At 36.9% G+C, this 23,439-nt stretch overlaps 1 protein-coding gene and 1 pseudogene across 1 annotated transcript; one reads left to right on the top strand and one right to left on the bottom strand.

Annotated features, from left to right (window-relative positions):
* On the bottom strand, positions 14,841–15,473 carry LOC109847001 (annotated as a pseudogene).
* Positions 19,855–20,989, top strand: LOC109847002 (protein FAR1-RELATED SEQUENCE 5-like). Its single transcript, XM_020416242.1, has 3 exons — positions 19,855–20,375; positions 20,484–20,885; positions 20,986–20,989. Exons 1-3 carry the CDS (start codon positions 19,855–19,857, stop codon positions 20,987–20,989), a joined length of 927 nt encoding a protein of 308 aa, XP_020271831.1.

Here is a 23,439-nt window from a genome sequence, read left to right on the forward strand (position 1 = left end):
TTGCGTTCTGACTCTAGTAAGGAAAATGCTTCTAAACAGGTTGTGGCTCTTCTGCAGGTACAAAGGTTTCTTGAACTGGAGGAGGAGGTGAAAGCTATCTGAAGAGTAGGAAATCTAGAGAATGACGATCTAATAAGCGGAAGCGACTGCTCATCTTCTAAAACTTTCCTCAAAACTTAAGAGCCACGATGTTCTGAAGAAGCATTAGGGTCTTCCCAGAAACTCAGCATGTTGTGTTCAAAGCAACTGGGTAGATCGAGAAGAACAATAGAACACTGTAGCCCTTAGATCTTGGCAGGATACCGACAAAGCACACGACACTGGTTCGAGCTTTCTAATTTCTAATGTTCTGGATTATAAGGGTCGGCGCACTCTGCTGACATCCCAAGACAAAGCGTAGATGACCAAGACAGGATCCGTCTGCCAGGTCCAAAGCTATGAACGGGGTCTCTTGCTAACCGCGTATACAAGGAAAGCGATTGATGATATATACAAGCTGTCTTCATGCCTCACCCAAAAACTTTCGGGCCAAATCTGAATGAACTACATCATGCTGCGGAACCAGACACTTGAAGTATACGGATTTGTCTTCATTTCAAGTCTCGCCATGACCGTCCATTTTTGCTGTGGAGAACCTGGGAGACGTGTACTGAGGAACAATGCCTGTGACCTCAAGTATCAATGAAAGGACCATGGATTGTGGCCGTCCTGATTTCAGCTTTTACCATAGAATATCCCACCTCGATCAGAAGCGCACAGATTTATCTTTCTTTCTAACATGTTTTTCAACTTCAGCTTGAAAGATCTTGAAAAACATCCAGCGCGCATCAATATTTGTGGTGAAGAAGAAAAATATAGGCATAGCGCGAAAATCAACTATAAAGAGATGAAAGTATCGCATGACCACCGGTGAGAGGGAGTGGGAAAAGGTCGCACAAATATCTGTAATGAATGAGATGCAAAAATGAAGACCTTCACATCCTGGAGGCTTCAAAATTTTTCTCAATTTAGTCATCTTTCCCATTGCATACATGTCAACACGATGTACCGAAAATCAGAGAGAATCTAGACTGTTCAAAGAATCACAACTTTACTAAGGATCCAAATCGCTTTCTGAAGTCATGTCGCCAAATCTCCGGTGTGCCAAAGTTTGGAAAGAAGGATTGTTTATTAAAGCCTAGGACGGCTTGTACCAGAAGAAAGATGAATTCACAGAGCATACGATAGAGGGGAAGGAAAGATGCATCCAGTATTTAAATCTATAAAGACCGTGCATCAAGAAACCATGTCCGATAACAACCAAACCATTTTCTGATAGAGACATGAATTATTCTCGGAAAACAAGACATAACCAGATCCCAGAAAGTCCTAGAAACTGAAATAAAGATTCTCATTCTCATAGAAAGGTACCGTAGAAAGTGTTTGATAAAACTAAGGAAACTATCCAGAATCAAGCGCAAGACTGAAAGTCCAACAGACTCCCACCTTCATAGACTGTAGATTTCCCAAAAATAGCTGCCTTTGCCCTTGCTCCGACTATGGATTATTCCATGTGACGAAGTTGAAATGTGCACAGAGGCAATCAGAATCAATGTCCAACCAAGAATTTGAAGAACATTCAAACTAAATTTGTTTCACACCAAAACATGAACTAAATCCCCTACAAAATGTACTGTACTGTCTCGCGTCTCAACGGACTTCCTCATTCTGCTTCTGGATAAACTGTCTGTCCATCTGTATAAACCATGGACATATAAATCAAATGAGACCTTTAATTTAATTAACTTTAATATTTCCACATCCAATTTAGGGTTAGAATGGATGGGTCGAGTGTTTACGTATGCAACTTCCACTCTGCGGGACAGGGCGGTGCATATCTCATCACACCTTTGGGCAAGTGATTTGACATGCTATTCGCCTCCCAAATGTGATATATAATCACCTACAGAACTAGCCTACACAGTGTCAGTTTGATTTGAACACTTCATAACGATTGGGCAATAGGGTTATTCTCCTCTCACTGACATGTTTCAACTATCCTGCTACCACTTATCATGTAGAGGATTTCCCAGACACCTTTGGGCAAGACTAAGTAGTCCACCCACAGATAAGTGCAACCTTCCAGTCGCAAATGACGAGTAAACTCAACCTTAGAAAATTAGGATATATAGGTTGTCACCTTTTGGCAAGACACTAACCTAACTCTACGCATAATTTCTAAAGTGACTTTTTACTTGATCTTCCTTAACCCCATAGGTTGATCTAATACTGTAGTCCGTTTTATAATGAACCCAAATATTTACCCCACCTGAATTAAGGATATAATCAGGGGTAAATCAATTATCTTTATGTGCATACAATAATCTTATGAATTGTCCAAATACTGTATTAAAACTTTATAAAAATGAAAAATAAAACTCTATAGTTGAAAAGTACAATAAAATGATCTTTCCAACGACTATTTATGGGCTCAATCGGACTTAAAACGGATCTGTAACGACCAAAACAAAATGAATGTCAAAACTGTAATGGGTCGGGTCTGGAAATTAACGGATCTGGCCCATTACATAATGGGTTGGGTCAGATTTTAATGGATCCAATCCATTACTGTAGCGGGTTGGGTCCATTACATACTGGATTGGGTCTTCCTTAATGGGTTATATAATTCAAATAAATAAAGATATTTAATTATACTAATTAATCAAAATATTTATTTAATTAAATTAATTATAACCGCTAATAAAAACCCTAACCGCTAATCCCACGACCCAAGAGCAGTCCCCGCCGCCTTCACCCAAAACCCTCCGCGCGCGCAGCCGCCGGGCGACGGTGACCCGGCCCTCCGCCGCCGCGCCGCCGGCCGCGAGACCCGGCCGCCGCCATTCTTCCGCGAATCCGCGATAAGCATCCATGGCCCGTTCACGCTTCCACTGCGGAAAATTCCCATGGCCATGGCAGGGGAATATGAAGAGGCAGAAAACATAACTAATATTAATCTATTAACCTGCGATGAACCCCTTTTTTTTTTAATAAATCCGAAAATATTTTCCAAACGTGCAAATGTGCAGCAGATGCAAACGTGCAGCAGGATGACGGCAAACAAAAGAACCCTTTTTTTTTTAATTAATCCGAAAAGAAACTTTAATTCTAGATCAAAAATTCATGCACAAACTGTGCTCTGATACCACTGTTGGATAATTTGATGATCTAGGCATGAATAGATGAACTAGAAATATAAATTAATTACCGTTCACCGACAAAAATTGGAAGTCTTCTCCTCTCTCCTCCCGTAGCCAATGATGGGAATTAGGTCTCTTTTCTGCATACGGTTGAGAGGAGGGACTCCCACCCTTTAAATAGATATTTGTGATTAACCCTACCCATCATGGTTTAATCACAACCGTGGGATTACACTCCGGTTGATCCTATCCTTTAGATATTCAAGATAACCACCCAACTTGATAAACATGAAACTGTCTAACCAGACCATGTGGTTAGCATCCTGATCCTAACTTGAATCAATGGCAACTTTAAATCAAATCCAAAGTAGAGTAGGTTGGGCCACATGGGTTTGTTGGATTAATCAAACCCAACAACATGAAGATGAGGTATATCCCTATGGCCTGAGGAGTGATGCAATGATGAGCAAGATGCATGAGGGTATTTTGGAAAACTAATAAGTGTGCAACTTTAACTGAACAAAGTCTTATTCAAAAATTTAGAAGTGTAAGACCTATATTGACACTGTGTCTCCTTCCCTATACCTGAACAAGGTCTTTCTCTATATGATGAATTGTTCTCTACCTCTCTCTTCCTTTATGTGACACTGTAGCTCCTTCCCAGAGCATAAATTCAAGTTACATGTGTTTTGGCATTTTCTCTCAGATTATTGACTAATCACACTTTAGTCCATCAGCCAATGTGTTTGCTCTAGAGATTAATGGATATCAACTATAATAGAAGGACATTTTAGTTCTATGACAGTGGAAGGTCAACTTTGCCTCCTTGTCTGCTTATCAATCTTCTACCTTGTCATATTCTAAAATGTGCATGTACACTCAATATTGCAAGAACATTCTAATAGCAGCACCCTTGGTGTTGACTGTTCAGGATTCAAAACTACAGTAGCACACTAGACAAAACTAGTGTGAGGCCCAGAGTGAGACTATCTCAATACAAGACGACAATAGTTTAGACGTCTAAGACCTAGTTGCACTCTATCAGATATATAGGGCATGTGGCATGATTGCAGACTTAATCTAATGATTGGGGGAAATTAATTGTATAATGATTTAGGTCAATCTATAAAGAAGAACACGTGTGTGATTGGAGTTGGGTTATGCGTAAGTTTTAATAAGGAAAGTGACTGAAATGGACTACCTAGCTACTGGGCCAGACATTATATTACGTACCCCTCCAAAGCTTTGAGCAATGCTCAATTCACTATGGCAATATGCAGAATAATTATGCAAGGATTCAATTCCACAGCTCAGAACTTGGTCAATGAAAGTTTCCAGACACAGTACTCCAATATGCAGCACTTTGAGCCTGGCCCCGCCTGGGTCCTCTTCGGTCGTGAACCAGCTGAACACAATGGGAAACCCTAGATGCTCTTTGCTTGAACCCACAACAGGCAGCAATGGAGTTGATGCAGTCATAGAAAGAGTTTTTAGCTTTCCTTTGAATCTGTTGTGATTTAGTTAATTATCCATTAGTTTTTTAGTAACATTAGGTATTCATTATTAGTTTAGAAAAGAAAAAGTACCTTCTTTCTATTTCTAAATTTTGTGGAGCTTGTTAGGAGGTTATTATACAGCAATCGTGTGGCATTCATAAATGATGACCATTACAAACCCAGAAATCTTATAAATAGCAGCTCTTTTCTCATACAACCAAGAAAATTTATCTGAAAAAGATAAAAGCAAAATCATGAGCAAAAATGTTTTATTTTGAAAATAAAATAAAGGGAAAATAGAAAATGATAGCGATGCGATCTGCACCTACGCCCTTTCGGACCAGAGGGTAAATCTGGCGCGGCCAAACAATAATTTTGCGCTGTACATAATACAAAAGTTCTAATTTATTAATAATCAATTTATACAACAAGAAACTCTATGGACCAAGTGCAAAGATTTTAAGTGGAGATTGTGATGGAAGCACAGCTCTAAAGATCGCTCGCTCCCGGACAACAGCAGTTCTTCAGCAAATTCGAAAAAAGGTAACTGCTTTCCTTTAAATGTTTCGATTTTAATGCATTATGTTATGCCATTGCCCTATTACTTTTTATTGAATCATCTATAATACGATAAAAAGAGTATTGGGGTGTTAAAACTTTTAATTTCCTTTTTTTACCCTCTCAAATTTTGATAAATTCTAACTATATCATTATCTCTAATTAATCTTTCATTAAATAAATATAATCTCATATTAATTATGCACTTTCTCACCTTACAAAATACCTATAATTATCAATAATAGTATAACTATTAATTGTTTAAATAAAATATTTTATAAAATAATTATACAAAATTATTAGTGGTAACCAATTAAACTATTATAATAATTATTTTATGAATTATAATAAAATAATTAAAATAATAGTATAAGTAGAATAATATATTACTACATACTATTAAGAATCGTAATATAATTCAATAAGCAATAAAATAAATAGAATAAATGTTGAATCATATAAATAATGTAATTATTTATATAATATCACATAAATTATGCCTTACACTATTTATTTATTATTATCACTACCACATAATGGGTCTATGGGGACGGTTGGTGGGGCGCGGTTTAAAACCGTTCCCTTTGCTACCTAAGGAAACGGTTCTGTGACGGTTCCAACCGTCACAAAGAGAGTATAAGGCATCGTTTTAAACTAAAGCGTTGGGCTTGAATTAGATTTGCAATAATATTTTGTAACGGGCTAAAGGAACGGTTTTAATATGGGCTTGACGCCCAAACTTGAAATCCCCGATCAAAACAAACCTGAAATCCCTTCGCCTCGCTGAGCTCTAGGGTTTTTCTCGTGATTGTCGATCTCCTCTTTCGTCCGCCACCTCTCCTCGACGGAGCAAAACCCCGCTCGTCCGCCGAACATCTCGAACTCGTTTTGCTTCTCTCCTCGGCTCCCTCACACCCCTCCGTCCACCGCCTCTCCTTCACTTCCCCTCGTCCAACACCTCCACTTGTTCGGACCATCTCCTCTCCTCAAACCATCTCGACCTCGTCCGCCACCTCTCCTCAATTTGCAGTCATCCCGCCTCCACTCCAATTCCCCTCGTTCGCCGACTCTCCCCGACTCCGTCTCGTCCGACGCTTCTCTTAACCCGAATCCAACCCCTGCCCTGTGAGTACTTTATCTTTAAGCCCTAAAGTTTTAATTTTTCTATTTTCTCTATTTACCAAATATTTATTCAATTTTACAAATTAGGGCTTTGCTATCTCAGTTGATCTTTTAAAGGGGTTAAAAAATCTACTTCTTTACTTGACAAGGTAAATCCTCAAATTCAAATGATTTTTTTTATTATTTTGTCTAAATTAGATTGATTTCATAACTTTATCTTTAAATTTCAGATATCTGTTAAAAAAGCTCATATTCTCTTTGTTGGACTGGGGTTCTGAATCTTGGCACAGTTCCATATTTTCTACCACAAAAATTTACTGAAGTTATTTTTATCTTGATGCATAAGATAAATGTCAAGTTCCATTATCAGGCATAACTTTAAATCACTAGGACACAGGTCAAGAATTATAGTCCCTAGTTATAATTAGCCATATTTTCAGAACTTTGAGGTCAATGATTTTGTATGTGAGTATAGTGATTTCCCTTTGCGTCTGTAATATCTGGATGTAGAAAATGATCCCTCATTAGTGAATGGGTGATATCCTATTATTTCTACTTGTTATGCTTCCCTTTGCGTCTGTAATTTCCCTCTTTTTTGCATATCCAAACTGATGGTTGGTAAAAAATCATGTCATTTTCATAGATGGCATCATCTTGTGGGTGCAACCATCAAACAGTGATGAATTAATCTACATATTCAAGCAGGAGACTTGGGGATAGAATGTTGTTCATCGATTTAATTGCCCAAAAAGGGCACTGGATTTCACAATTAAAAGATTGACGATGCTTCTATCTTGTTTTTATAATTCCTTCTAGATGTAGCGTTTGGTTTTGATGTACTTTATACGTTGACGATTTATCAAGGGAACCACAAGTGGAACAAGAACTGATGCTTGTAAAACTCAACGTTGATCCAGACAAGCGCCATGAGGTATAATAATTAATTTCATTTTTAATCTTATACAATAACCTTATATGAGATGAAAATCTTTTGTTCATGCGATGAGTACTTTACTTAAAACAATTCATTTTGTTTTCTCCCTCGATGCGGAAATGGCAGTGGTTTTGCTGCAACCTTGGTGAATCATCTATATCATTAACTTGATGTGGTAGTAATATAGCTAGATACACTATTCTGTATATAATGGTCATTTGACAATCATTATAAGTAACAGAAGAACCAATGTAAGTTTAGAGCATTTAAAATCAAGACGTAAATGTTATGTCATTCTTCGTTAATTCCCAGTACTGCGTAGAGTTGTATGAATTTTTAAATGGAAGTAGATATCACATTTTATACTCATGTGATGCTCCTGCGATTCAGTAAGAGTGATGTGGATACATGCTGCTAGTAAATATCTTCCATATTCCCTAAAAAAATTATTTTGGAATATCTCCTTTGATGTTTAGTAACAAATTTTCAGTAGATTACTGATGTCTTCAACTTTTAACATCTTTCGAATGCATGCAAGCGTTATGTTACTAGATACAGTTTTTAGCATCAGTTTTACCCTGAAAATTTCCATGTGAGTTATTGTTTCTTTGAGTAAAATGATTTGATACCATAAAGTAATCACATTTATTACAAATCATGGGTCTAGTTGATATTTTCCGATTAAAAATCGTCGATATTTCAGAAGATTCACTGACCATTGAGGTGACAACTGTTGAACCATAACCAATGCTTTATAAACCTAACAACCGGATCCATTTTAAAGGCCAAGGATGCAAGTAACTGAAGTCCACCTTTTGGGGCTAATGGCAGAGCTGTCAATGGTCAATCTGAACTTCCATCTTGGGTATGTATCTTCCAGTTTAACATTCTCTTGTCAGAACATCATTTTGCACGGCGTTATAATTAAGTCTCTAAAAGCACTGAAATTTGTAACCAATAGAGGCCTGCAGGTAAATTTTGACAATTTAGATTAGTAGTGAGCCTTCTGTTTTGTGGTATACATGGTCCCGTGCCTCTTTCTGCTATTAGCTACTAGCTTTTCCTCCAAGGAAGTTTACACCATCTACAATTTATAATCTTTTGAAAGATTAATGTATAAATACAATTTGATATTTTTGTAGAATATAGTTGAAAGAAAGCGAATTTTGGGTGGGGTTTAATTCTAGTTTTGGAATTTTGTAGATTAATGATCTTGTGGTTCTTGATATATTTGCAACAACAGTTGAGGAAGATGAATCAAAAGCCCAAAAAATTCCATCTGGTCATATACAATCATATACGGCATTGACGTAATCCGTCTATTCTTTATGTGGTAGTGGTGCTTCTGGTAAATGGAGAAGTTTGTAGAGTTTTATTTCCTAATCCTACGTTTGTAAGCTTCACTTAGTGTCTTTAACCACTGTGAGTGAACCTTATCAGTTTCTCTTTGCAGGATTTCAATTGGACACAGAAGAAAGTGACAACCTCCTTCCTAGATTTCTTGATGCCATTTCTGGAATTAGGCCAGATGAGACAATGTCATTTCCTCTTCAGTTTCCTGAATCATGGGAACAAGAAATCTTCGAGGTGTTAATTCTCAATTTACTGTAAGTTTCACTATCCCCTAGTAACTTCATATTAGAATTGACAACAAATTGGATTTTATGACCTTGTTGATCAGTTTGCTGCAAGTGGTCTAGTCATAACTAATTCAATTGCTTGCACTTTCTACTTTTAGGTTGTGTGCAAATAACTCTTTTATAGAGAACTACCCAAATTGGAGGACTCTCTTGCTGAAAAGCTCCTTCCTGGATGCAGCACCCTAAATCAGGTTAGTTTCATCTTTTTTTTTTTTTTCCTTAGATATATGTATCTTTAAAGTTACTATAATCATACCATAATTTTTTATAAGCTGATAACTTTCAAAACATGGCTATGCAAGACATGGTACTGGAATGAAGTATGTTTTCTCTAACTTCGGGTTGCTAGTAGCTTCATATAAGTGTTTCCTAGGTTCAAGAAGCAGTATTCGAGAGATGCAAAGAAGTTGAACAAATTGCAATTAATATTTCCAACTCATTATTTTGCAGCTAATTAATATTTCCAGTTGTATTCGCCATGTCATCTGTCCCATGGATCTGTCCCATTTTTGGGTCCTCCTAGCAACACTCGAGTTCATTAACTCTATAGTGAAATGTAACTATACTTCTCCCACCTTCAAAAGGAAACTATTTCTAGTTCTTAGTTCTTATCTATATAAAGAATTATGAGGCAATTAAATTTCAAACCAAATTTGGAGCATTTTCCTTGATATAAAATATGTTTTTGTTTTTATTGAACTCTTTTGTGTTTCATATTTTTTGATCTTGCACTTTATTTTAAGTGGGCAATTAAATTTTGAGGTAGCCTTTTCCATAGAGCACTTTATTTTAAGTGGGCAATTAAATTTTGAGGTAGCCTTTTCCATAGAGAAAATCTTTTTTTAATTCCTTATTTGTAATCATTGAATACATGTTTTAAAGTGTTGATGAGGTACTGAGGGTTGATTTTGTTGCAGTATCCGACAGAAGAATTGGTTAAAGAGTTGCAAAAACTCTGTGGCAGAGTTCAAACTCCATAATCAAGAGTATGATGAGGAACACATTGAAGATCAGAGTAATTTAAAATCACCTGCTGTGGGATTAACTTTATCCTGACAATTTACAAATTATGTATACCAATGGAGACCTTTTAGTTAAACAGAAGACGCTTTTTGTTTTAATGAAAGAGGAATTTTAGTCATGTACTTTGGACAAAAGAAAAAACTTGTACTAAAGTCATTGTAATGATCTAATAAATTGTTCCTTATGTTTGGTTGTTAATTTGCTTGCAAAATTTGGAGTTTTATTTCTTTGTTTGTGACATGAGCAAGTATAAATCATGGAGTTTTCATTTTGTTTTGTTCTTTTTTAATTTTGAAACCGCTGGTCAAAAAAATGTGTGATATATCTGGATGATTTGCTTTTGCACGGTCAAATTGAAAACCGTCCCCATTGCTATATATCTGTCCCATATATTTACATCTGAAAACCGTCCTCATTGCTAAAAACCGTCCTCATAGCTAACCGTCTTCTTTGGTATAAAAACCGTCCCCGTAGATCACAAACAAAACCGTTCCCATAGACAATATAACCATCCTCCTAGGTCAAGCTCGAAACCGTCCCCTTGGTGTGTAAGCGTCACGGTAGCTTAAAATTAAAACCGTTCCCGTTGCCAAATAACCGTCACCATCTGCAAAAATATTAACCGTCCCCATAGGTAAACCGTCCCCAAATGTTATAAACGGGAACAGTTCAAGAACCGTGCTACTTGGATCATGAACCGTCCCCTTAGACCAAGCGCTACGGCGACAAAGGCATCGGATGAGTAACCGTTCCCTTAGGCCTATGAGGACGGTTGTATTGTCTAGCGGGACGGTTATAAACCGTCCCCGTAGACCCATTATTTGGTAGTGTATATTTTTAAATAAATTAAATTAATAATTTAATATTATTTTTAGAGTATTTTCTCAAAGATTATTACCTGATACTGAATAATCTATACTTGGTAGTGATTAAAAACTAACTTTTTTACAAAAAAAGTTAATATTAGTAATGGTACTATTAATTGTTAATAGTAGTATAATAAAAGTTTATATACTATTTTAGTACTAAATTTATTAAGAGTATAATTATAAACATTAGATAAATATTTTATAGTATATAGACAATATAATTGTTTTTATAGTATTACTTGAACTAAAAGCCATAATATTAAATAAGGTAAATTACAATAAACCCCCATGAACTTTTAACATTTTGTAGTGAATATACCCTATAAACTTTCGAAATTACACTAAACTCCTAATAGCTTTTGTAGAAAAGCCTCAATATCTTTTAGATAAATTACACCAAACCCTCAATAATTTTGAAAATACCTTTTTATGTTATTTTCTGGTTCTAATTTATGGAGGTTATTTGAAAATTTTAGAAAGTTATTGGGGGTCTTCTTTGAAATAGAAAAGTCATTAGAGATTTAGTATAATTTTAAAAGTTTATATAGGCTGAAAGTTCTTAAGGGTTTAGTGTAATTTACCTATTAAATAACTAATGAGAGTAACTCTTACAATACGTTGCAGGTATTAAGCGTAACTATCTAGGAAGCGTCAAAAAAAGCTAGCAAGATTAATATAACTTAGTTAATTTATAATTAATTTAATAACTTTCAAATTGTAGAGACATATTTAATAGAACTTATAGAATCGACAATTTTATTTAAGAAAATTTTTGGATTTAAAGACTTATTTAAAAATAGGTTAACACTGAGCGATCATTATAAGAAAAACATTTAGTTATAATAACAACACGATAATTAATTAATTAATATATTTCTTTTTAAGCAATCTTATTATACAATTTTATTTTTTAACAAATAATTTTGCTATTTAATAAAATTTTAAAAATTAAAATGTGTACATTCACGGACTTTGCACATGCATTATACTAGTTATTATAAATATTGATAGCAACCCAACAAGTATAGATTACAAAAGAAGACTGTTTGTTTGATTGGAATGGGATGCTCATGCTATAGTTGATGCAAATCATTTCAAATTTATCCATCTTTCTATAGTAAATAAATTACAGAAAATGAAGCCACCAATTCTAAAAGTCAAATTAGGATGATTGAAGACAAAGGTAAGTTATGGAATAATTACTAAAAACGTAGCGAGCAGTGATGATAAAAGCACTTGATAACCCTAAAAGAAATCGATGACCCTCTTGCCTCCACGATCTGGGAAAAACTGAACGAATTAAGCATAATTGGGCAAAAATTAGGCTTTACGGTTTTGTTTGGTGGGAAAATTGAAAGAAGAAATTGAGAAAATAAATTTGTATTATTCTCTCTGACAAACTTAGAAAAAGAATAAGTTAAAATTCCCTTAATGCAATCTTTCTCTAATAACTCAGAAAAATAGATTACAATCTTCTTGTATCGGATTCTCGATTTACAAAAAAGAGAAAGATTGACGAAGATTCTTTCTCTTGTTTAAAACTGGATTCTTCTTGATGTTGATGGAATGTCTCCCTCGATGTTTGTGTCAAGCTTGCTTTTCAATGACAATTTGAATGCTTCACCTCGTGGAACGTTATCTTTACCTTTTGACTCGAAGCCGTAGACAAACTTGCGTGATAAGTTTGAAAATAACTCTTAACAAGTTTAATAAATTAGTGTGAGTTTAAACTCTGTAAAAGGGTTAATTTGAACCGAAAATTGGTTTTAAGCTAAGTACTGAAGCTCATTGTTGCTGAAGAATGCTCTCGGTTGCTGAAGAATGGATGCTCAGATCTCCTTGAGTGAATGCTGATCTCTAGATCTGCCAAAAGTGTTCAAAAATCAAAAGGATCCGAACTCCATTGCTTTTTTAGTTATTTATAGGGGATTAAGGGGTGTAACCGACCCCTTAATCCGCTCCTAAGTGGGACCAAAATCCCTCAGATCGTGGGGAAATGGTTTTAAAAACCGTTCAGCTCGTGTTTGAATGATTCAAATGCAAGAATTATGTTCTGAGCTGCGTTTGAACGTAGCGTTTAGAAGCTGCGTTAACAAGTGGATTTGAGCTGCGTCTGCGGTTGATAATACTGGAAGCTGTGTTAGCAGCTGAATGTAAGCTGCATTTGCAGCTGAATATGGGCTGCATTAGCAGTTGATTACACAGTGGTTGCATTGCTTTGACTCTGGAACGTGGCCATTTGCATTTTATTTCTTGGATGCAGAGATGAGTTCAGCATCTTGAACTGAAAAGATCGTTGACTTGTAATCTCTTCTGTTAGAGCATCACAAAGATCATCGTTTTGTAATCTTTGTTTTAACTCTTTGAAATGTGAGAGTCTTGGAAAATTTGTAAGAAGACAATTGAAAGAATTGAATTTGATTTATTCCCTCTAACTGCTTAGAAAAAGAATATTTACAACTCTCTCGATCTCTAATTTGAATTTCCGATTACAAAAGAGAAGAGGATCAATATAAATCCTCCCCTTTGTTTAATTCTGGGTTATTTACGGTGGCGATGGAGTACTTTCATTGAATGCTCGCATCGAGTTTGCTCTCCGTTGACGATCTGAATGTCTTCCTTTATTGGAATAATAAACTTGCGTGGGAAGAAAAGAACTCTTAACGAGTTTATGAACTCAGAGTGAGTTTTGAACTCTGTGAAAAGAGTTGTTTGAACTAAAAATTCGGTTAATAGCTAAGTGAATTTGCTGCTGCTGAAGAATGCCTCAAGATCTCTTTGTTGCTAAGAAGTTCTCTCTAGCCGATCTCCTGATGATTTGATCCGAAAACCAAACTCTGGACCCTTATGCCGAAGTGCCGATCCTTTTAGATGATACCAAAAACCTAATTTTCCAACCTCTTCTCCATTGAGTTTGTTGAGGTTTTTATAGGAAGATAAGGGATGTAACTAACCCCTTAATCTACTCCTAAGTGGACGAGATTCCCTCAAATCGTGAGAAAAACGATTCTAAAACCGTTCAGCTCATGTTTGAATGAGTCAAATGCCTACGTCGGCGTTTTGGGCCCTAACTCTATGTCTTAGGCTTGAGACGAAGAGTTGGGCTTCTACTAAAAATTAAAAAAGCAGGGGCCGCCTGTGTTTTAAAAATTGAACGCAGAGGTGAACTCTGTGTTTAGAAGCGGTTGTTGACTTGTAACCTCTTCTATTGGAGCGTTTGTAAAGCTCGTTACTTTGTAATCTTTACTTTAGCTATTTGGGTTGTGAGAGTCATCAGGTTGTAACTCTCACGGTTGATTGTGAAGGTTGTTGAATCAGAGCTTTCATCAGTCATCGTGAAGATCGTTGAATTGTAACCTTTCTCGATCTATGTGAAAATCCTCCAATTACAGCTTTTGTTTTATCAGCATGAAAGTCGTCTAATTGTAACTTTCATTATTGAGATGTTGATTGAAGTTTGATAGATATCAGCTATCTATTGTGATTTTTAGACAGCTTACAGAACCCCCTCCAAAGTTTTTAAAAATTCGCGGTTGACTGGGACGAATTTTTAGAATATTTTGGATTCCAAAGTTTATTAAATGATTGTTCACTCCATCTGATTAGAAGATATTGCGAACCTAGTTGTCGAAATGTTACAATTTTGCTTCCTTAAACCAAACAACATAGCTTTTGTGCCTTGATGATAATGATCTTAATCAAACAAGCTAAAGCTCAAGTTATCATTGCATGGCTGATTGTTCACTTTGTCTGTTTCGGAGACATTATGAACTTGGTAGTAGAAATTTGTTGTACGTCGTAATTTTTCTTCCTGTATTGGTGATTCCTTGCAATCTCTTTTCGTAACTATTAACCTCATACTATCTATTAGCATGTAGAAGTAGTCAAGGTAATCCTGATCACCTTAAACCAAACAAGATAACTTTCGTGTCTTGATGACAACATACTCTCTATTAGCATGTAGAAGTAGTCAAGGTAATCCTGATCACCTCATACTCTCTATTAGCTTGTAGAAGTAGTCAAGGTAGTAGGATTAACTTTTCCCTTTTTTCGGTAGCATGAATAACAACATTCACAGCCGATGCTACAGAAGCCAAAGTAACAGCAAATTTTCTTGGATCCTTGAGATACTCCTTCAATTTGTATGAAGGTGTATTCAGTGTCGATAGTAACATCAAGGACACTCTTATAGGCATCAATGAACATGTGAGGCGTCGCTACAAGAGTTGGGTAGGAGAGAGCCAAGGACAGCAAAGCAATCATAGAAACACCAGCTGCAAACTTGTCAATGAGACCATCGTCAATGAGGTTGAGCACCTCTGGGATGAAGACAGACAGATCCATTATCACAGATAGAGAGAACCACAAGCCCGTATGAGAAGGACCTCATCCCGAGTTTGGCAAGGAGGGTAACCACAGAGGAACCCACTTTGTCTCCTTTCTTGATCATCTCAACTGGGGCAATGATTTCAACAAGATTCTTATTAATTTTGGTTGGAATGTTAAACCATTTGAAAGAATGAGTCACGTGAAGGATCGAGCTTGATAATTTCAGCATTATTGACTATAGCCTGTCTGTACTCATCCAAGAGGCTGCACAGTTTCTTGTCATAAGCTAGTTTCTTCTCAGCTTTCATCACCTTGATGGCCATTGTTAGCTTCTCTTTATTTATTTGAAACTGTGTCGTAGCACTGGTCGTCGAAATGTTCATCTTGTGGTGTTAAAATGCACTAGTGGACTTTGTGCTTGAGCATTGAGACGCGGGGTGAACTCTACATTCAGAAGTTCAACCAACTCTAACACAAACGCAGAGGTCATATTTGGTAGGATTCTGGCCTAGAATCTCGTCTTGATTTGACAGCTCACAGCTATCTATAAATCGACTGTTGAGGTCAAATCAAGAGTCATTCGACTCTTCTCCATTCTTCTCCGAATTGTTCAACAAAGAATTTTGTTTTTATCATCGACGAATACTACTTATCTTCCTCATTAAGTGACATCAATAGCACCTAAGAAGAAGACCGTCTCTTGACCCACCAAGCCCAATGTCGCCGCAGCTTAGGGTTCACTGTCGGCTTCGTTCGTCGGTAGTGCTGTGACCCAGGCAGGCGTGTCGCCGCCTCAGTTTCCTTTAGTCGGTGGTAAGTGTGGTCTTCGTGGTCGTAAAACTTGCTACGACAAGTTCTGAACTTTGAATTAACGAGAAAACTCGTTTTAATGGCATAACGTAAAGGTGGGACTCTATCGTTTGGAGTTCAAAGCGTGGGGGTTTCGACCTCTATGTTTGAATTTGCCAATGCAGTGTTTGACCTCTGTATTTGAGTTTGCCAACATAGGGTTTGACCTCTATGTTTGAGTTAGGCCTATTTGATTCTGCTTTTGTACTAAGTGATTGCTCTTTTCATTTGCAGTGCGTTAAACTAATGAGCCTCTCCCTTTCCGCCATCTTTTTGGCCATGAAGGTGACGTAGACCTAAACATGACCTTCAATCTGCGTCAAGAGCTCCCTGGTTTTTTGTATTACTAATGAGGACCATGTTGAAGCGATCACTCAGGCTTCTTCTGGGACCCTTCGGACATTTGTCACAGATGTCAGATTTGAAAGTCTAAGTCGTAACCGTTTGTCAAACCAGCATTCCTCTTCGGGGACTTTGTCGATTTCGAAGCGGGTGTTGCTTATGATGGGGATTAAAAGTGGTTGATGAAGTTAGGGACCGTCACCTCTTCTTGCCCAATATGGAGAGGATGTACCCGATATCGTATTTCCAATGCGCTTCCATTCCAAGGTGTATGGATTGGGACCTTGTCAAGAAACAAGACGGAGTTGCCATTGGAGCCTCAACTTTTCAGGGCGTTCATACAGTAGGTTGTAACAGACAAGTGACAGCCTTAATACCACACTTGTTTACTAAAGAATACCCAGTTGGTGAAGTAGCCAGCTCGGCCAATACTTTTGTTAAGAGATTCATGGCGGTGAAAGGGGAGTTTCTTGCCCAAGTATTCAAATCTCCTGGTTGGGTGCATTCTTCGATAACGGGATGGTGGATCTGAATGACCAAGTTTATTTTGGAGGAGTTGGATACACCCCTTACCCAAGCTGGCCTGAAGATTACGGTGATGGCCACCAAATACAAGATTATCCAGAACCACTATCACTTCTTTTCTATCTTGGAGCGATACAACCCTGAGTCTTGCACTTTCTTTACGCTTGTAGGGGTGTTGGGTTTTGCTCTTCATGAGATGTATGACATCTCAGGTCTACCTTTTGGGGATTTACCCTACGAAGAGTTTATTCCGGGATCAGCAGAACTCAAAATTTTGAGAAAAACTAGCCCTGAAGTTTATTCAACTCTCTGGGAAGTCACATGCCACTTCCATATCTGTACCAACAGACAAGAGCTCAGGGAGGTGGTGTAAAACAAGTATCTTGGGTGGAGTACTTGTTCCAGAATTTGACCTAACAGGGAGCCCCCATGACCAGATTAATTGTGAGTACTCCGGAGGAGATCCAGGCCTGGATTGATGCTGCCACCTCTTATTATACAAATGAAGCCAAAGAGGACATTTTTCCTACTTACACAAAGTTTGAAAGTTTCCATTATCAAGCTCAGATCCTTATTTCAGATACGACACTGTTGACAGGATTTCTTATGTTATGGCTAAAGCGGTGTGTTGTCCCCACGAGGCCGATTGATGCTCTTGTTGTGGAGGTGATTTACCTGGCCGTTCTTTTGGTGCATGGAAAGCCACTGAACCTTCTTTCAGCCATGGTGCACTGTTTACAGAACGGGTTGTAGGAACTAGCCCTGGATTTTTTTCAAGTTACGGAGGTGGAGTTCGATGACGACAAGACTTTTAAAACTTGAAATCCTCGAGTGCCAATGCCTTATACTTACTTAATAGCATGGTACGTGTCCCATTGTCCCTCACTGATGAGTGCAGCCTCTTCCCAAGGCGACTTATTCATTCCCCTTGTACAACAGCTGGATTCAACAAAGTGGGAAGGGACTTACATGGTTAGGATCCGTTAGATTTTGTCGAGGGATACTAATTATCACATCTATCGTTGCTTTCCCAATTTTGAAGGTGAGGTGTTGAAAACACCCTAATGCCATTAGGAAAGAACCCTAGAGATGGGTGAACATGGTTTATGCTAATTTTAATACCTATTAAAATTAATTAACAAATATCCTAGCAAATTAGATATGCAACTCTTAATATGCAAGGATATGAAACTAAGGGTGGTATAAACACAAAGCAATATAAACAAGATAGTGGACAATATAAGCAAAGGACAATTGACAATAGCGACAAGAATGAAATGAACAATAAGCATAAGTAAGACGCCAAGGCAATCACAAACACACAAAGATGAACACGGAGTTCGGACCTTCCATCCTACGTCTCTGCTCCCCACTCTCGAGGAGAAATCCACTATCACACCGGGTTTTTAACGATCACCTGAAAACATTTACACCACACAATATCGATTTTCAACGTTCACCGATCAGCGTTTACAATCTGACAATATAACTACACAAATCCCACCTCAAGTGTTGGCCTCTCACGTGTCTCCCTCAAGTGTTAGGAATTACAACCTACCTCTAGGTATTACCACATCTCTCATCTCTACACTCCTCTTGGTGTATTTGTGCAATACAATGTGACCTTACAATTAGGCTCAATAATAAATGATTGTTCTCTAAATAAGGTGAGAACTCAATTAAGCTCGACTCAATGTTAGAAACTCACATCCCCAAATATACTATGTATGAAAATACTAAAAGCTCAATGTGAGTGTGTGTAACAAAGAGATAAATCAAAACTAAACTCAATGTAATTCTAGTAAATAGAAATTATAATCAAAATAAATAAATAGCTAGAAAAGAGTTTAGAAATTCTTCTCTAAAAATCAAGATGGAGAGATGGAGATTGAAGCTCAAAAAATAAAGATGATCTCCTCCACTTATGAAAACTTCTTCAGAAACCAAACAAACACTAAAACAAACTTAAACAAATTTTAAACCCTTATAAAACTTGTTTTAAACACTTCTTGATTACCTCAGAATGTTAGAGGGCAAGGGGTATATATAGGCTCATGAAACAACCCCAAAAACCAAGAGAAAACATCACAAAAAGACAAAATAACAGAAACTGAAAATTCTGGAAAACTAGCCATTATGATGCCGTCAGTCGACTGATATTGTTCATCAGACGACTGATGAGCTGACCGTTACAGGCCAGAAACACATCATCAGTCGACTGAAACAAAACAGAAAGTTTTTGTTATTCCAGGCGATTTCTTCAGTCGACTGAACACATTCATCAGTCGACTGATAACAGTGTATCAGCCTAATTTGAATAATAAAACTGATTTTTGAAGTGCCTTTAAAAAATAGCAAATAAATTCAAAAATTTATGAAACTTTGGAAAATGATTTTAGACATAATAATACACATGTTACAAAAACTGGTTTTCAAAAAGCACTTCTCAAATGAGAAATCTCTTTATTTTTCAAAATAGTCTAAAACATGAAAATGAACAACACTTGTTTTGTCATTTTGACTAAACCATGTTTTGAAACTTTATAAAATGATTATATAGACTTAATAAAATATGTATAGAATGATTGTTAAGTCCATAAACAAATAACTCATTATTTTCACAAATTTGTATTTATATAAACTTGAAAACCATGCATTATTAGCCGATGAACAGGAAGATACCTTTGTTTGGTTATTTGAAGAATGGCTGAAATGCATGCATGACATTGAACCATGTGCTATTATAACAGATCAGGATAGAGCAATGTGTAATGCTATTCACTTAGTGTTTCCAACGACAAGAGATCGTTATTGCTATTGGCACATGCAAAAGCATATTATTAATCATTTGCCTACTTTGGTATCTCGTTATGGTGAACAGTTTTAGAGGTATTGGGGCTTGTGGTGCAATAGTTCTTCAATTGAACAATGTGAAGGATATTGGGTTGAGATGAAAGCGAAGTTTGATATAAATGAAGAAGGGGAGGGATGGTTGCAAACAGTTCACAAATGCAGAGAACACTGGGTGTCGTGTTATCTGAGGACACCTTTTTTACTGGAATGAGATCGAGCCAAAGGAGTAAAAGTATTAATGCATTTTTTTATGGGTATGTTAACTCACAGACTCAATTACACGAGTTTGTGACACAATATGAAAAAGCAGTAACTCATCGTCGCTTAAGTGAAGCCCATGAAGATTTTAAGAGTCTGAACACAAAGCCGGTCATGCTCCTTGGACATCCAATTGAGGTCCAAGCTGGAGAAATGTATACACGCAATATGTTTGATGTGTTCCATACTGAATTCAAAGGATTTGGTACAAAGTTCTATGAAGAATTGAGAAAAGATGGGGACATTGTTGAATACAAGGTCTGTAAGTTTACAGATAGAGGAAAATGGGAGGTGGTTACTTATGAACAATCCAGTCAGATGCAGTTCTGTTGCACTTGTGCTTTGTTTGAAACTAATGGTGTTGTATGTAGACATATATTATCGCTAATGATTGCTAGGCAAATGGATTCATTACCCAACTAGTACATCCTACACCGTTGGACCATACATGCAAGGCATCGTAACATTGGGGTTGGCAACATCGTATTTGGAAGAAACATCACCAGGTGTGAAGAGAAGATTAATTTATTGAAATCTTGGGCTTTAAGAGCGAAATTCAATAATGTGCTCGAGCTTGCATTTGATTCAGAAGAGAAGCTGCAACAACTTGATGATGTGCTAACAAATTTCATGGAATCACTTGAAGAAGAAGTTGGAGAAACTCAAGATCAAATGATGGATATTCCTCAACCTTCCGCACCCATTTCACATACAATAGAGAACATTCCTCAGATAACAGTTCGTGATCCTGATAGACCTGCAAGGACTAAAGGTCGTCCACGCAATGCTACTAGAATCCAGTCAGGTTTAGAACAGGCACAAGAAAAGAAAGAAAGGAAGAAACGCATATGTAGCAGATGTGGTGAACTCGGGCATTATAGAACTAGCTATAAAGTTAACTTGCAAAGGTACCATTTTCGTTTCTATTCAGTTTTAGCCCTATATAAGTTTATGAAACTTGATAGCACAAAGTCATATCTCATGATTAATTTGTCATATAATTTGCAGCTAAACATATGCACGGGTGCTGGATGTGTTGGTTTGTTCACAAAGTCATATCTCATTATTAATGTACGTATGATTGCTTGCATTTTTGTGTATCAATCTTTAACAGCGCTTTATTTACTCTGTTTTTAACTGTTAACAAATGATTTATTTGATTGTGGATGTGTTTCTCTTACAGCGCTACCACTAACACAGGAAAGAGCACAATCAGCTCAGGTTCATCCACAACTCTAACTTGGCCCCTCAAGCAATCCATGAGCAGAACTGATTCAAGTGATGCGCATTTTGTACAAGACCTCTCATTACTATATTTTATGTATTAAGACTGATTGTGTTAAGACTGATTCTGTTTTGTTGATGGGTAACAGTACGTTTAAGGTGCAAATAATTTTGTGGATGCTGATTTTGTCTCGTAGCTGCAGGTTGTGTCTTGTAGCTGCAGGTTTTATTTACAGGGGGTAAAAGGTGCATTTTATTTACAGGTTGTGTCTCGATGCTGATTGTGCATTTTATTTACAGGGGGTAAAAGGTGCATTTTATGTATTAAGACCTATCAAATCTTGTGAGAACCTCATTGTACTGATGGACCTTACTAACCACCTCTCAGGTTTTAATTTTGTGAATAGACTCCTGCCTGAATTCTTTCTGACTCTTTTGCACTCGGAAAGTCTTTCTGACTCTTTCATCCACTAACAACAATGCCTGAATTCTTTCTGACTCTTTCATCCACTATAAACAAGTCACAAAAATTCAATCCGGAGGTCCACTGCAAAAAGTAAGTGATGAATACAGGTGATGAATACCTCATAAAACAAAATATGTACTTACAGGTGAAAAAGTGAAACAAAAGTAAGTGATGAATACAGGTGAAAAAGTGAAACAACATTCACTGTCTTTTGTGTTTCCCTCGGTTCAATTACAAGCATGTTTCCAGTTGGAAAAAATATATACTCACAACTTCAATATTCATTTCCACTAACCTATGCATAACAACAACTCAATAACACCAGATACACAATATGTACTTACAAGATACTTAATTTCTCACAATCACACCAGATACATAAGTTCTCACAATCACATAAGTTCTCACAAGATACATAAGTTCTCACAATCTCACAGTCACATAAGTTACTCGATACATAAGTTCTCACAATCACATAATTTTTGCAATATAGAAAAAAATAAATACGAAAACGATACATATTACAAACACTAATATTATAAACACTGAACCTAATGCAAAAGCATAGATAGGGGAAATAGTAGTTCTTGAGCTCGATGCAGAATCAGGTGTCGAGACATAAAAAGGTGTTTGGACATGTCTTGAGTTGGATGCTGAATAACAAGCGATGCTGTGTTTATCCCATTTAACCAAAGCCTCTTCATACGTTGCATACCCTTTATATGCAGCATTTGGATATTTATCAACTTGCTTTTTACAGTCCTCCCAATTATTAAAAATTCCACATCGTCGACCTCTCTTCACAATGTAAAAACTCTTTCTTGCCATGGACCACCTAAAAAATTGTGGTTTAAAAAGAAATCACAGTAATAACTCTCTTAATTTCTTTGTTGTAGTGGCAGATTCAATTAACTTCTCTTTCACTCGCACAATCACAAATTGTAAAAATCACAGTTTACATTAATAATTTACATAGAGTAACAATAAGTTGTGCATAACTAAATGAGATCAAATGAAACCTATGATTATCAACTTCTAGAATAATTGACCTGACATTTTTCATTTGTTTTAACCATATCACCATCTGAGCTAACTCATGGAAACTGCAATATTTCATTATTCAAGCATAGAAAAAAGAAATAAAGGAATCCATCCAAATTCCAATAAACACCCAGCAAATCTTCGATAAGATTCAGCTAAATCACCGAAAATGCAGCAATTATACTCAAATTTGTGTTTCTTCCCATGACCCACCAAATGATCTCTCGCAGAACGAGAAAGATCTAAAAACCCCTAACTCAGCTCCAGATTATCAAAAGAAAAAGATTCAAAATCGGACCCCTCAACCAGCCAAAATTCCCCTAAACCCCAATCTAATTCATCAGAAAAGACGACCAGATCCAAAATTTTAAAAAGAAAAAGGAGAGAGAGCGAAAACAAAAGATCAGATGATTCCTACAGTCCAGATGTCGGCGGGGACGAGGATGATGATGGAGAGCGAGCAGAACCAAGCGTATCCGACCGTAAAGAGTACGTATTTGGGTACGTAGGGGCCGGCGAAGTACCGGCCGGAGAAGTACCGTAGCGTGATCAGAACCATGCCCAGGGTTAGAGGCAGCGAGATCAAATAGAAAACCCACATCCCCAGGGTTAGAGGCAGCGAGATCATATAACAGTCATAGCTTCTAGAATAATTGACCTGAGATTTTTTATTTGTTTTAACCATATCACCATATCACCATCTTATCGGAGATCAAATGAAACCTATGATT

The sequence above is a fragment of the Asparagus officinalis genome, chromosome 7 (assembly GCF_001876935.1).
Source record: "Asparagus officinalis chromosome 7, Aspof.V1, whole genome shotgun sequence".
NCBI lineage: Eukaryota > Viridiplantae > Streptophyta > Magnoliopsida > Asparagales > Asparagaceae > Asparagus > Asparagus officinalis.